Source organism: Falco rusticolus, chromosome 2, assembly GCF_015220075.1.
Source record: "Falco rusticolus isolate bFalRus1 chromosome 2, bFalRus1.pri, whole genome shotgun sequence".
Classification (NCBI taxonomy): Eukaryota; Metazoa; Chordata; class Aves; order Falconiformes; family Falconidae; genus Falco; species Falco rusticolus.
Window position 1 is genome coordinate 64,317,906 of NC_051188.1, and position 15,592 is coordinate 64,333,497.

At 43.0% G+C, this 15,592-nt stretch overlaps 1 protein-coding gene across 8 annotated transcripts in view; it reads left to right on the plus strand.

The window, feature by feature from the left end:
• Positions 1–3,345: 3,345 nt before the first annotated feature.
• ATP11A (ATPase phospholipid transporting 11A) overlaps positions 3,346–15,592 on the plus strand; it is a 131,667-nt gene continuing 119,420 nt past the window's right edge. For 4 of the 8 annotated variants that reach the window (XM_037376304.1, XM_037376302.1, XM_037376305.1 and 1 more), the window contains exon 1: positions 3,346–3,732. In XM_037376304.1, coding sequence (XP_037232201.1) covers positions 3,694–3,732 — 39 coding nt within the window. In that variant the 5' untranslated portion in view covers positions 3,346–3,693. The remainder of the gene's footprint in view (positions 3,733–15,592) is intronic. The other 4 variants (XR_005102446.1, XM_037376301.1, XM_037376298.1 and 1 more) reach the window with 1 other exon arrangement.

Here is a 15,592-nt window from a genome sequence, read left to right on the forward strand (position 1 = left end):
GATGGCATATTCAAAGACAAAGACGATTAGTTTAATAAATTGCTTAAAAGTGAAACATTGTATAATAGGCAGATCTATGACAGATATGATCAAGGTTCCTCTTTCAGCTCGACTGTTAAGTCACAATGTGACCTTTAGCAAGTCACTTCAGGCTAGATCCAATAAAAGACTCAGGCACCTTAAGCCCGACTTAGGCAGATTTGAGGTACCAAAGTCTGAAAGTATGACCTACACACCATGCTCAGCTGCGTAGTAACCCTGGAGGAGCTTGTCACTTCCAAAAGGCATGTGTATCTGCACAAACAACGCACAGTCGGCAAGGGTGTGTGGCATTAACTTCCAGTGGCCTACCAGTGCTCTTTTCTGGGCCACACATCTAGGTTTCCTTTTTGTGGAAATATGGGCACAAAGGACAACTAACGCAGGCTGGGATTTCACCTCAGTATGTGCTCAGAATGCAGCTGTGCTCCTCTTCTCTCCTTTGCTTGGCAGCGTAGTGCCACAGGTTCACTGGGAAGGGCAGAAAAATGGCTCAGCTTAGCTTGAGCAGTAGCCTCGAAATGGTGAATCCATACCTGAGTGTGTGTGTCCTCACTGCCCTTGGCTGAAAGAGTCAGTAAGAACATGAGCCGCGGTCGCCTTTTCACCTTTGAGAATGCAGCCAACCTTTGCATCCATCCCATATGGGACCTACACCCATGAGTGGGCTCCAGGCTCTGGATCCGAGGAAAATGTTTCTTGCAGCCCTGTCTTGGCTACCTAAGCTGAGGAGACAGCAAGGAGCTCAGAAGTATCCTGGTGATGATCATACTCAGTGCCGAGCTGCTGTCAACTGTTATTGGCTCATCAGATGAACTTCTTTCCCTTCAGAAAGGCTCTGTGCAGTGCATAGCAGTGTGGGCACCGCGCACGGGTTCTCTAATGGAAACAGGGTATAGATATTGCAGGTTTTAACCTATAGGGATGATCACCTGCTTCTATGAAGAAATGACACATGATTTTGTGGAGAATCTGTTGCAGTATTTGGATGACAGAAACTACTGAAAGTATTACAAGGAAGAAAACTTTAAAAAGCAGTTTTTTGCATAATATGAAAGTGTGCTTTCATTCAAAATCTGGGTAAGAAGCAATGTCATTAAAGACATTGGATTGACTAAATGGCACAGTTAGACTGCAAGTAGAATAACTTGTAAAAATATTACAAAATATGAATATTCCATAGAATCTTTGAAAATGGAATGACCAGACGGAGAAGTACCCTAAAAAACCTACTGAAACAATTTCTTCTTCCACCTTCGCAGTCTGTGTATTTTGACATTATCACTTTATCTTCACGAATTAGGTTCTTCTGTTTTTTGTAATAAACTAGTTTCCTAAAGGCTGGTGATTTGCACATACATATTAATATGTAATTGCTCATGTAAATAAACAGATAAGCAGTTTTGTGTTAACTCACGCAGAATTGCTAATTCTAAGAAAAATTCCTCTTGTAGCTCTTCTAATCATTTTTCCCTTTCAGTTCCAGTGGTAATTTCTTGAAAGTGAAATCTAAGTACAAAACCCTATGTTACAGAAGTGTCAAGTCTGTAAATAGAAGCATGAAAATGGGAGGTGCTGCAAAATGAATATAAATTCTTAGTAGTGACCAAAATGAAGAAAATTGGGTTTTAGACCAACATCATCACTTTAGAGTTTGAAAAGCAACATTAGCTTGACCACACTGCACTTACTGTGCATTAAATTATACATTTTGCACTCTAACCAGTAATAAAAAATGCTGAGCATATATAATGCATCTCAATTAAAGGTGACCTGTAAAGAATCGGTCATATGTCCTTCCTCTTAGTATTTGTGATGATCTTAAATAGCGTAATCTCAATTTTTTCCATGTAAGTTAGTTATATTGGAAATTCAGGTACTCTTTCAGTTAAAAAGATTTTATGGTATCCAGAGAACTACTGAATTGTGACAACATAGAAATCCAAGGAACAAAAATTGCCAAGTTTTGGCCATAAGCTAGGTAATAAAGGCCTGCTTACGTGATTGCTGCTGAAGGGGGGGAATGGATTTTCGTAAGTATAAAATGCTTTTGATTTTGTTTTTGATAGAATTAACTTTTTAGTAAAACATTGAATTTTACTAAATTAATAGTTTCCAATTAATTTTGGAGAAAGTCTTAGATTTCTATTGAGTTGTACAGAGTAGTACCAGGCTACAATACTCTTGCAAACCTAAGTGAGTCCTTTGGTATGAATGGCATGAAAACACAACAGTTGAGGAAAACAAAGCCCTCTAAACGTGTTCTTTCAGGCATCTTAAAAACCCCACAAACTACTAAAAACCAGGCTCCCGTTTATCCACGTGCACTTTTTTTGCTGACTCCTGCTTAACCCTTCAACTAGGACAACTAATTTCTACTGTTCGCGGACTTATGAGGGCTGGAACGTTGGGGCTTCAGACACTGCACAGGTTCTTTCAGCTGCTCCCGCTCCGCTTTCCGGACGGGAAAGTTTCCGCCTGTTCTGCGCCCCGACACGACGCCGCGGCTTGCCGGGGCCGCCCCCCTCGGACGACGGAACACCGAGGAACCGGCGCAGGACTGCGCCAGGGAGACTTTGCTTTTACCACAATCCAGCCCTGCCGCCCGGTACCGGTAACAGGCACTGGAGCCTGCCTGCGGTCTGACGCGAGGCACGCCGCGCTCCGCAGGGCCGCCACAGCAGCACGGGCGTCCCCTCGCTCCGGGCACCGACGGCAGGGCGCGTCGCGGTGCCCGGGGCCGGCTGGGCGCCGCCGGGCCGCCCGCACCTCCGCCCCGCAGCTCCCCGGAAGGGCGCGGCGGCCGCTCCCCGGTGCTCCGTGCCTCCCGGCCTCCCACCTTCCCCGGCGCGGGGCGCCCGCCTGGCGCCTGGCTCCTGCCGCCCCGCCGCGACCCGCGGCAGGCAGCGCGGCCCGGAGGAGCACCGGGGGCGGGCGGGGAGGCGACAGCAGGTTTTTAAGCGCTTTTCTCGCCTCGGCAGGGTGGCTGCCCCCTGCGCTCGCCGCCAGGCCGGTCCCCGGCCAGGGGAGCCCCTACCCGGCGGCGGGCACCAGCGCACTGAAGCTCCGCGGGCGCCGCGCCCGCCGCCGTGTGTGGAAGAGCGGCGGGTGGGGGTGGGGGGCGGCGGCGCCGCGCGCATGCCTGCCCGCCCGCCCGCCCCGCGTGACGTGCGCTGCCGGGGCCGCCCGACGAGATCAAAGCGGGAGCGGCGCGAGCCGGGCTGGGGCCGGGCCGGTCCGCGCGTGTGAGGGGGAGCGGCGCGGGGGCGGCCACCCCCCGCCCGCCGGATAAACCCTGGGCGGCGCGGGCGGGGCGGGCAGAGCGGCGCGGGGGGCGGGAGCCGGGCGGGCCGTTCCTGAGCGCCCGCCGACTCGGCAGTGGTTGGCGGCGGCTTTTCTCTCCGCCTCTCCTCCGCGAAAGTGCTGTGGCGGCGGGGCATGAGGGGCCGCGGGGCGCCGCGCCGCAGCGGCGGCGGCGACGAGCACATGGCATAGCCGAGGACGGTGGCGAGCGCCGGGCCGGGGTGACAGCGGTCTGGCGGGGCGAGCGCGGCTCCCTGAATGTGGAAAGTGAGGCGAGCCAGGGAGCCCGGCGGCACCGGCGAGCACCTGGCGGCGCGGTCCTGAGTGCCCGGGCAGCGGCGGCCGGCCGCCATGGATTGCAGCCTCCTCCGGACCCTTGTGAGCCGATACGTGAGTACCGCCGGCCGGGCCCGTCCCGGCGGGGCCGCCCCCCCTCACCCGCCGCGGGGTGGGCCTCTGAGGCAGCCCGGTCCGGGGCTCCCCCTGGGAGCGCAGCCCGTACCGCCGCGCACGGGGGAGCCGGGGGGAAGCGGCGCGGCCGCAAGCCCCGGGGAGCCGTGCGAGTCGCGGCGGGGCAGCCGCACCGCGCTATGGCCTCCGGCTGGAGGGAAGGGCTCGCTCGGGAGCTGGGCGGCCCTGTGGCGCGGCCGGGGGCTTGGGGGCCGCTGCCCGGGACTCCCCCCGAGCACGGGGGGTGCGCGGTGGTTGGCCGGTGCCCCGCTGCCCGGGCGGCTGGCGGCCGGGCTGCCCTTCGCTGAACCGGGACGGGCTGACCCGCGTTCAAAGCGCTGTAACTTAGCGCGCTGAGGTGCGTAGTTATTGGGGAAGATAAAACCTCTAGGTTTGCAGTTGTTTTTTTTTCTTTCCCCCCTTTTTTTATCTCCTCGTTACCTTGTTGCAGTCAGGCTGCGTTTTGTGGAATTGTCCAATTTAAATACACAGGCGAATGGAATGATCGGATTAGTCCCAGGTTTCTGTAGGTGTGCGTGGTTAAGATGCAAACACGCTGAACTGGGTGTACTTTAGGGAAAGAGAGTTGGTCTTGCTTGTTGGCCAGCATGTTTTCCCCCACCCGTACCGTCCGAAAGAGCAAATCAGTAGCGCGTTAGAGTGGATCCAAGCATAGGCAGAGGCGCATCAGTGAGTGCGAATGCAGTTTCATTGAACCCCTGACAAATGTTCAGGATAATGGCTTTAGTAAATTAGCAGAATGCCAGTAAGTGCGAGGTTAGACAATACAAGAGTCGAGGACCACCAGTACCAGGAAACTGGAGATTTTTGCTACTGGGTGTAGAGGAAAACAAAAAAAAACCCCAACCAAACAAAAAAAAGATGGGGAGAGAGAACTGGGATTTTCTGATAGATCCATCTCTTCCTCCTACACAGCGAGTACTCTTTGAAGCATCTTTCATGGTCTGACCATGAAAGTAAGTACAAGTAAATACACTTAGTTTGTGCATGTTGTCTCCACATAATACAGGCTGAAGTCTTTCTTCTTCAAGAAGACTAGTATGAACGAAGAAAAATAGCAGAGATGAAGAAAAGGCTGGATTTTGTTTTCCTGTTTTCAATAGGGTATTATGTGGGATGAGGAGAGAATGGAGAGGTGACTACTGAAAGCAGCTATGTGTGTATGGATCCTTAGACAGTGGCCCTGAGGGAAGGAGAATACTCAAAATACAATGAGGTATAAGAGAAGCAGTAGTCTCTATGGATATGCAAAGCTCCTGATCGGTGCTGAGGTCTGCTTGGAAGCAGGCAGGATCAGTTTGGGTGTAGTGATGTGTCAGTGCTGATCGAACTGTCGTATGTGGTTTAAGATTTTTTTTTATGTGTGTGTTTGTGCTCACATCTGGAGCCTGTACAAATAGCACATTCATTGTGCACAAAGCATACTGTGGTCTCTAAATCTCTTCTGCATAATGTTACTAACCTTTATTTCAAAGTGGACTTAAGTGTTGTATATGAAAGAAAGATGCTTGAGAGTAGTTAAGTAGTTATTTTAAAAGATGAACATGTGTATCGGAAGAAAGTATGCTGAAAATAAGGCACTTGAGCTTTTAAGTTGTGGATTGTCATCACTTTCCTGGCCTGCTGATGAGAGTAATTCAGCAGTCTAAAAGCAAAATGAAACATTATTATATCCCATGTGAGGAGGTGTTCCTGTTTCCTGGATCACACTACTCACTGTACTGTAGGTATGGCAATGGGCTATGTCTAGATAATTGCTTAGCTGGTTCCAGGCTGCCTTGTGTGTTTTCACCTGTTGCTTCTTATTCTTTTGCATTCCTTGTTACTTAATTTTACATCTTTTCTTCTAAGGAAAGATCAATTTGAAAAAAGCTACTCTAAATAAATTTAGTGTTCATGATTTCAGTAAGGCCATTCAGACCTGGTGAGCTGTGTGTTGTGTTCTTTTTTTTCTTTTTAGTCTCTATGGCTCAACTATTTTTTGTACAGCTACACACAGTGAAAGTGAAAATAGTTTGAATGCTGGGCCTGAAATGGGCTGCTGTACATGAGCAGCAGATGCACGTCAGCAGTATCACTCCATAGTTCACCCAAGCACTATACACACCAGCCATACCTCACAAGTGTAGATTTGCTTGCCTCTTTTCAAGCTGGTTTTTCATAAGGGAAACAAGGCGTTGACATTTTTGCAGGAGTGTCGTAGAGGATAGGTACATCTTGTGCTTATACCAAAGTAGGCTTAAGCTTGGGTTTAGTTAAAATCTCTACAGAAGCTATTCAGTGATTCAGGTTCTACAGCTATGGATTTTTGTTCTGCCAGTTGTGTCCTGGACTTGTTCAGCTGCAGGTTCTTCCCAGAGCAGGCTGGTCTCTGAATTATCCTGAGAACCTTGGTTGATGCAGTCTGGAGAAGTTGAGGTAGCTGGGAGCTCTTATGGTATGATCTTGGGATACCAAGCAGTTGCTATGTAATGTACTAATGGACACTTCTAATAGGATGGTTTCCAAGAGTTCTGCATCACTCTTTTTTTCTTTCTCTGTACTATACGTTGTAGGACATAAAGGCATAAGTTTAATATCAGCATTCCTGTTCTGATTGTGAAGGTCCCCCTATTCCCCTTTCTCTTGCTGTTCCTGCAGTTGCTGTCCTGAAGCAGTGCAAAATAGCATGTATCTTCAAGGCCCTGTGGAAGCATAACGATGGCTGGGTGCTGTCAGTTCAAGTTGAAGTCAGTTTCCTGATTAACATTTTCAAGTATCTGTTGGCTTTTATCTGTTTTACCTGCTTTGAGTGTTGCCTTTGTATCTTCCAGGCATTGGAACAGTTCAGTATCGTGTGTTGAATAGATACATGCTCCGCATGCTAGTCATACTGTAGTTCATATCTCTTCACCAAGAGATGGTGTAGTCTCTTAGGACAGAGGCAGTGATGTCTTTCTCTTACTAAATTTTTAAACTGACGTTCTGTTGGCCTGCCTCTTTATATCCATCCTGCAAGGTTTTTTTTGTTTTCACTTCAGCTCTTACTTCTCCTTACCTTTACTGCAGCCATACACATTTTTCGCCAACAGTCCTATAAATTAACTTTCTATATAAAAGGTGTTTGTTTTACTGCAGTACAGCTGACATGGAGTTCAGTGTCATTTTCTAAATGCTTTGTGATCCTTCAAGCTGAAATATAGCAATGTAGCTTTTCTTAATTGCATCTAATGAGATTATTCTATATATTTTATGGCTTCAAACTGTATGAGCTGTAGTAGAGGTATCTTCAAGTAATAAAATAGAGACATCTTTGCATATAGCTTTTGCACTATGAGGAAGCACAGAACCAGAATAAGCATTCTACAATAAGATAAACTTTGACAACTATATTGTTTAATTTACTTTCCCAAATAATGGAAATAATGACTATGTGGGGGTAGTATGAAAACTGTCGGAGGGAGTATACTGTTTGCCATGTTCTATAAAAATGTAACATCTTTTCTTGGATATTGCTTTTGCATCAAACGACATGCTTTTCTGTCTTCTTGAATTGTTTGTACATTCCCTAGAGGATGTGTGCTACCCTAGGGACAGCAGCCTGAGAATACGGAATTAGTGTGTGCTGTCCTGTAAGTGTCATGCAGAGCCTGCTGTGTACTCAGTAATGAGAGGAACTTGTTAGCTTAATATTAAGCAGTGCACTAGTTAGGGGAAAAAACCCAAACATACAATGATAATAAAAATCATGCCCATACAAGATTAGCTTCCATTTTGTCGTCATATTATTTGGGACACTGTGTGGATATCATTAAGCAATGTGTTCTGCCCATAATAACTGCATGTGCATTGGTTTCCTCTGGTAACTTATTTCTTGCTGATCATGGGACTTCCAAAGTTTTTCCTCCTTATAGTCAAGGGATGGCTAATAATCTTAAAACAAGCCTTGATGACATCTGTCTCTCATAAAATGGACACTTTCCTTAAAACATGTAGCATATATCTTTTGTATGTTCACAATAGCTGTTTATGGCTGAATGTGGATTTGGATATTCCTGAATATTGTGGATTTGAATATATCTGGGCGATCTGGAAAAATGTCACTCTTTAGCATACGTTTGTTTGGACACCAAGTAGTTGCTAAACATCTTGCAGCCTATGGTGACAGTCTGTTCTGTATTTGTAAGACAGCTGAGCCTCATCACTAAATGCTCCTGCCCAGGTTGATGGCTTTGGGTTGTTGTACAATAAATAGTACTGGGTCAGAGGTCTGTATTACTGAACAGTTTTGCCTGTATTATGTAGTGTATTTAGAGATCTTGCCGCTTTATTGCTTCTCCTCTTTCAGGCTCTCCTGTTACTTCAGGATTACAAATCTGGATATTAAGTATTTGTTGCCTGTGTAAATATCTCCTAAATGTGTATAGTGCCAGACAGGATTTCATTCCAGAAGGAGCAGTGATTTATTACAGCTCTAGCCTCTGGGAAGCTGCTGGCCTACTAGTTCTGCAGATATTTCTGAAAAATCTTTTTTTTTTTTTTTTTTTTAGGTTGGAATAAATGATTTCAGAAATAGATGCTTTATTTTTCACTTTCATAGTAGTGGGTCAACTTTAATCCTGGTTAGGCTAGTCAATCATTTTCTCAAAATACGACATTACTTTAGAGGTTTTTAGTAAGTTCTCTATTAAATTTCATGACGGCCTGTGGCTTTTGGTCATTGGTTTAAACAATTCTGTTGGTTTTATTGACAGTATAATTGTAAAACTTTTCTAATTAGATTTCCTAAGTGTTTTACTCATATATATATGTCTTAGTGGACGTAAATTAATATCGAGCTTCAGGGTTTTTCCCACTCACCTATCTGTGATACAGCAAAGGTTGATAACTGTTTTGACCTGAAAGTTGGTGAAATTGTAAGCCTCAGTGCTCTGAAATTATTTGTGTCTAAAAAGACAGTCCATTTACCAAGCATTTTAGATGACCTACTGTTTTTAATCGAAGTTCAGTTAATACCTGCAAGGGTACCCTTGCATTCCAGTTTTTGCTTTTGCTTGTAGTTACCGAGATTTTCTGCACCTTTGCAGACTGGTATCAAACTAGTGCTGTCCAGATACTTCGTGGTCAGTGTCCTGTTAACATAAACATAGTTTTCTTCCTAGCTGTTACTTAAAATAAGACAAAAAGTTTGTGTGTGTGTGGTTTTTTTTTTTAATTCCAGGGATAGAACCCGACAAAATACTAAGTTTTAAATGTCATGTAAATGTGTTTCTGTAGGGTCTGCAAAATGTCCTGACTACAAAAAACATTCACAATAGGACCTATGTGTGTATTCACAAGTCAGCGATTAGTAACCTGCATTTCTTAAGTGTTTGTGCCTATCCTTGGTATGTAATGTGTTTTTGTAATCCCTTGTGCAAGTCAGTGTCAAAACATTTTCTTGAAACCTGAGATGCTTCCCATCTCACATCTCTGCTTCACTATGGGTACCAGTTCTTCCTGGTGTGGAAGGTGTGACGAGTGAGTCTAACAGCGTGAGTAACTTACGAATTCCTGTTTCCCCAAGCACCACTGCTTTGTTATTCTCCTAATTGGTTTTTCTTTTTGGCAGGGTGGGGGGGGTGGGTGGGGAGAGGAAGAGTCTGTATGGAGTGCTGCCTGCATACTTCTCAGCCTGTCACTAAAAAAAGCAAAATTTGAAAGCTTTACTTACCTCAGAAGTTAATTCTGCTGAATGTTGGTTGTGGCTGACAGGATTTGGCACTTCTGCAAATCTAACTAATTCTTGTGTGCTGGTAGTGACTCTTGCGTTCTTTCTGGTTCCGTAACGTTTTCGGTATAATGGGAGGCTCAAAACAACCCCCCACAACCCAGACACTTTCCCTTTCCCCATCAGTTTCTTACTGCTGAGGGGCAATAAACATGGAGAATTGCATTGGCTTTGTTTTTCCCCTCCCCTTACCCCATCAATTAGTTAATTTACACAAGAAAAACATAATTTCCTCTTTCTTTTGAGACTAAACAAATGAAAATAGGACATTGCATATGTAAAACAGCTCACTTGCAGGAAGCCAGAGTACATATTACAAGCTGGTTGCTATTGACTACAAAATATTGCTCATCTGCACTCATCAGATGATCTCTGATAGCAGAAAGCATTGCTTTTGGAGCATCTAAATTGTAGAAGTATTTCAGTGACTTAAAATAGATCAAGAACTTTTAACCTTGCCATTTTTAGCATTGAAAATACTTAATCTCTTCTGAGAACTGCATAGTTACTTTTGTCTTTTGATAGCGCGTTTTTTGAAAAAAAAAAAAAATATATAGTTCTGCTTTTATGCCTTGCATCAGTACTGAAAGCAGGGAGCTTTTTCAAAATAATTTTTGGGAATGGAAGAGGGCACGGTGCAGCGGAGCACATGTATAGCTGAACATTTCAGATCGCTTGTTCTCATTGATTTTTTGCTCCTGTCATACAATAGTAATTGCAACAAGAAAAGTGGCAAGAGGGAATTGGATTTTCTAATAAGCCTGCTTTTTAAAGCCAAAACACTTAGAGTAAGGGAGCTAACAAGTAAAATGTTCCATGAATATCATAGATGACTAATGTTTGTGCTGGGATGGGGATAACAAACTTGTTTAACGTAACTAGGGTTAAGTGCAACTAGGAGGGAGTTGTGTTTCTTGAGGAGCTGCAACTTGATTGACGGTGAGATGCCTCCTCCATGCCGTGTGCAGGTGTGGCAGGGAGCAAAAACCAGGAGAAAACTGCGCCACAGAAAAGACTGAGCAGATGTTTTAGCACCTGTTATGCAACTGGATTCAACTTCACTGGTGTGTTTGTGGGTTTGTTTGGTGTTTTTTTTTTTTTTTTTAGCAAAATAGGCTGCCTTTCCTCATGTAAGTCTTTTATAGTCAGATTATATTTTTTCCAGAGGTAAGGCTGCTTATTCTACTGGTTTACTATTTCACAGGATAATGTAGTATTTCTATTTGTATAATTGTCAAGGGATGTTTTAGTTGAAGCTCATCCTGAGCTGTGAGGCAGAATGACACTGGAATGCTATTATCTTCTCTGCTGTAATTGCTATGGCAACAGCTGCAGGTAGACAAGGCAAACCAAGGATTCTTTTTTTTTTTTATGTCATACAGAGACTGATTGCTTTTTTTCATCATTCTCAGAAATTACTTTGAGAAGCCTGTGGCACACATGCTTTTGAGTCATCACGAGAAGTGTTTTGGTTTGTTTTTTTTTAATTTAGCTTTGATTTAAAAGTGGCAAGCTGAGTATTTTTCATACTACGTTAAAAATGTACTCTTTCTAGGAAGGAACTGACAGCCTAGCCTGGATTGTCCTAGGAGACTGATGAGACGAGGCAGTGGCTGAGGAGTTTGTTTGGAACATCACAGAAGACCACAGGCTGATAAAGCACCTAAATATTTTTGTGGATCTGGATGTTAATGTCTCTGCATTTATTTTTCCTTAGGATGGGGATGAGAGTGTTACCCAGCTTTTCCACAGAGAGGAGTTGTATGGGTAGTTTAATGCTTTCAGGTAATAATTACTATGTTGCAGGACTGAAGCTGGTTGTGGACAGAAGCCTATAATGACTATGGTTTAGGGTTGTGTTTTTCTTGTTACCTAAGTGTTCTACACTACTTCTCCTTTGCTGCCCCGGATTTCCCCCTTTATTCCTCCATCTGCATATATGCACATGCATTCATGTGCAGGTGTGTGCACATGTACTTCCTGGAATTGTATGCAGACCATTTGACAATGTCAAAAATTACGCCAAGATTTACCAGGGATCCAGTGTGTTGGTATTTAAAAAAACACAGGGGAGGGGGCGCTTCATGCTAACTCTTCTGTCTGATTACTGAGGTATACTATGAAACTTCTGGCATGTCATGGTAGTTACTGCAAGCATGAAAAATTAAGAATTTCGAGATTTCATAGGGATACTTTTCCATTTGTTCTGTTCTTCCCTGTAGACTGATTTTTTTTTTTTTTTTTTGAAATAGGAGACTGGTTAATTTGTTTCCTTCATTAATCATTAAACTCATCTAGATACGGGGCAGGATGAGGGGGGGAATAGTGTTTCTTTTTCCTGGTGGCACTGACTAATCTCTTTGCCTCAGTCGAAAGAGGATTTCATCTAACCTATTTTGAATAGAGGATTAAGGACAATTAGGCTCTTCCTCTACTTCACCAAGATAGGATGTTGTGAAATCCTCTGAAAAGCACATCAGCTAATGTGCCAGTAAAGTTTTGCAAAATTAATGTTAATAATCAAAATGGTTATATGCAGAAAAGAAACTTTATGTATGAAGTACTTGTCTGGTGAGAATTGTGTGGAGGAACTGAACTGTTTACCAAGTAGGGTTTTTTTGTCTCTAATGCTTCTAATTTACATCGTGAAGTAGAAGAGTAGATGAACTCAAATGGATTTCTTATCTGAATTGCATAGTAACTTGCAGTTCATGCTTAGCATTTTATGTAGTAGCCCTTCACATCTTTTCAAAGTACTATTAATGCATTGTTTGCACAAATGATTAAATGAAGTACAAACACTAGTATTCATTATCTGTGCTTGTATAGCTATTTTATGTCACTCATAATGAATATGTGGCGTCTCTTCAGGTGGGTCTGAATCAGCAGTGGCATTTGAAAGCTAACATTAAACTGCTGTATTTGTCAGGAGTCCATTACAAAATAAAACCATGAAAAATACTACTGTTACTGGAACGAGTATGATGTGTGTAAGACAGCATAAAGATTAATGTGAGGGGAAGAATGGCTGTGTGTGTTGTGGAGAAGGTTTGGCTGCCAAATCCATCCTGTAAATGGTAGAACTAACTGACTTCTATCAAGTGTGGATAGTAGACTGCAAAGCTACAAAGATAGTTGAATGACACTTGCCTCTGAGAGAGTGCTCTTGCAATTGCTAGTTATTACTAGCAGTTGTAGGTAGGTTACTGACAGTCATAGTTTCTTTAGTTTTGTTCCTTGCAGAATACTAGTCTGGAGTAATCTTGTTTTTGAATGATAGTACACCTGAGGAAGGGTGGTTCAGAAAAAGTTGAAGTCTGGGTATTTCATTGTATTTGAGGTGACTTGGAATTTAATAAACTCTAATATCTCACTGACATAAACAGTGCTTCCTGAATGAGTGGAGTGTTTGGCTCCTGGGGTCCCAAAACTGACTTCAAGGAGAGTTGTGGTCTTCTGTTAAAAGACATCTGGCGTCTTTGCCTATGGCTTTGGCTTGATGCTATGCCCTCACATGCCTTCAATCTTCAGATATTTTAATCCTGGTACCTTTCAGTCTATCATTATGATTTGAGCTATGTAAATGGTCCTAATATCAAAATGCGCTGGCAAGAGAAATGGCATACCAATCACTGGATGTGTTTTGGGGGGAGTATAACGATTGTGGAGGAAATGTTGGGAAAGTTGATGTCCTGCTTACTCTACAGTGTTATTTTTCTTTGTTAAGTTTTAAGTGCCATGAAAGCTATTAAAAACTAGACTGCCATTTGATCTTGCTATAAAATGTGCCTGTGTAGAAACATATTCTTTCATTATGTGAAATATGATATGTATAAGAAAGGATGCTGCAAAGGTAGGCTCAAAACAGTTTATTGACCAAGCATAACTAAAGAATAATTAACTTCTGTGATGATGTTAGGAGAAATATGATGTAAATAAGTTCAGGCTGGACATTTTGCTTTGGTCAAAAAGACTCCTTATAGCATAAGCAGGTTTTGATTGATTAATGTTAGTGCTTTTCTGTAGTTTAATGTCAGCATTTTCTCTGTAAACGTGGAATATACTGAAATGCTGTTGTTCGTTGGTGTTTTGTGTGTGTTACAGAATAGCTGCAATTCCTTTCTAGTATATCATGTGTAGTTTCCTTTTCTTTGATTTATCAGAGGAATTACGTTAATAGGAAATGTGGTCTTAAGAGTTATCTTAGTCTTTTATATTCTAGCTTCCTGATCACCGGTTGAACTTTGGAAATCTTAACTCTAATAAAAGCCTTCTGTTCACCTAGGCTTAAAAAAATAATTAAAATAATTTCTTGGGTAACCTCAAGTATTACAAACATTTTCAAGTTAATGTAATGTTTAAAATCCAATACATAGATTTTAAAATGCCTTATACTGTCTCATTTCTAAGAATGTGAGTATTTTTATCCTTTTTTCTCAGAGTTTCAATTCCTGACTACCTTCAACTAAAGCAGTTCTAGGAGTTCTGGACAAATACACTAGTCCTTGTTGACTTTAAGTTCTTTGCAGGAGTGTATATCCTCTGTACAACAGATACATAGCCACTTAAACGTATGGCTGGTCCTCAATATCGTAGTGGGGAGGATGGGGACAAGTGCGTTAAAGCCGAGATAAGAAGTCTGTTTAATGACAGTCATTGAGCACAACTACAAAATTCTTTCACCTTCCAAGATTCCCCACCCCCCCCCCCCCCCAAAAAAAAAACCAACCCAAAAAACCCAAAACAAAACCCAAACCAATAACAAACAAAACCAAAACTAGTTTACAGGGTTATCATAACTTCACCTGTGAATGCTGTAGTATTGTTAATCTCTTAAATGGGTGTTAATTGACAGCTTACTATTTGCGGTTGTCAGGTGACCAGATGGCCTAATTTCCTAGGAGGTGCCTGTGTATTGGCTTTGGGAGGGGAGAAATGAAGGGAAAATTAAAAAAGCGCTGTCCTCAGCCCTGAACTGCATGATCACTTTAATATGATCCATGAATATGTTGCTTGCTGCTTTGTATTTTTGTCTGACATAAGGATGTTAAACGTCCATACTTAATGGCTGTAACAACATAGAAGCAATAGGAAAGCTTCACATGCTTGTGTGAAGCAGAGCACGGTGAACACAGGCAGGTATAATCATGAGTTCATAAAGGGCAGCCTGTATTGTAGTTCTGCATCTCCTGTCTCTCAGCCCAGGAGGCCTCAAATTCGAAAGGCTTCTCTCTTTTTCTTACAGGAAGGATTTTAAGCCCCTGACTTCCTTGCTAAGAAGTGAAAAGGTCACCTTGAATATTTTTACTCTAATTGTATCTGCTGTAACTTGTTCAAAGAGCTTTTATGTCAGTGTATATATATGTTTTTTAAAATATGTTAAAAAAACTACTTGAAGCTAGATTTCTGCTGGGCATGTAGAATTAAAATACCAGTATTCCTTTGCTATTTTCCTGCCTATAACAAATTATAAGTATCTTAAATGCATTATTATTTTCAGTTTGCTTTTTTGTATGCTAAAAAATGACGACAAAAGCCAAACAGTTTGATTCATGGTTGTAGTTGAGTCATCAAATGAGACAACTGCAAATACTTGCAAACCTTTAAGGCTAGTAGAACTGTGGCGTTGGCTTTTCTTCTTGCTTTCTCCCTCTGCCCTGAGTCAGACCACTTAATTCTGATTACAATAACTTTTTTTGCTGTAGAATAGCAGCTGTTTGGTTATGTGGTGCTTAGCTGCTCTTTGAAGAGTATTATGATGAGAGGGGCATGTGCCACTGCGCTCTCCACTGCAAATTCATATCTGTGTCTTGGAGATAAGCAGGGGAAAAGCAGAAAAGTGTTCTTTACAGCCGCTGGACTCAGGCATAGGGGAAGCCTCCTGCCTGGTGCTGGGTCGTTAATTGGCACAGGAGTGGGAAAAAAGCATATTTGTGGTGCTGCTGCTGGCTACAGATGGCTGCATCTTGTCTGTCCTTCTGATCACTTGTTAAAGATTAAAGGTGTGATCTGGACTTCTCTTCAGTTTCT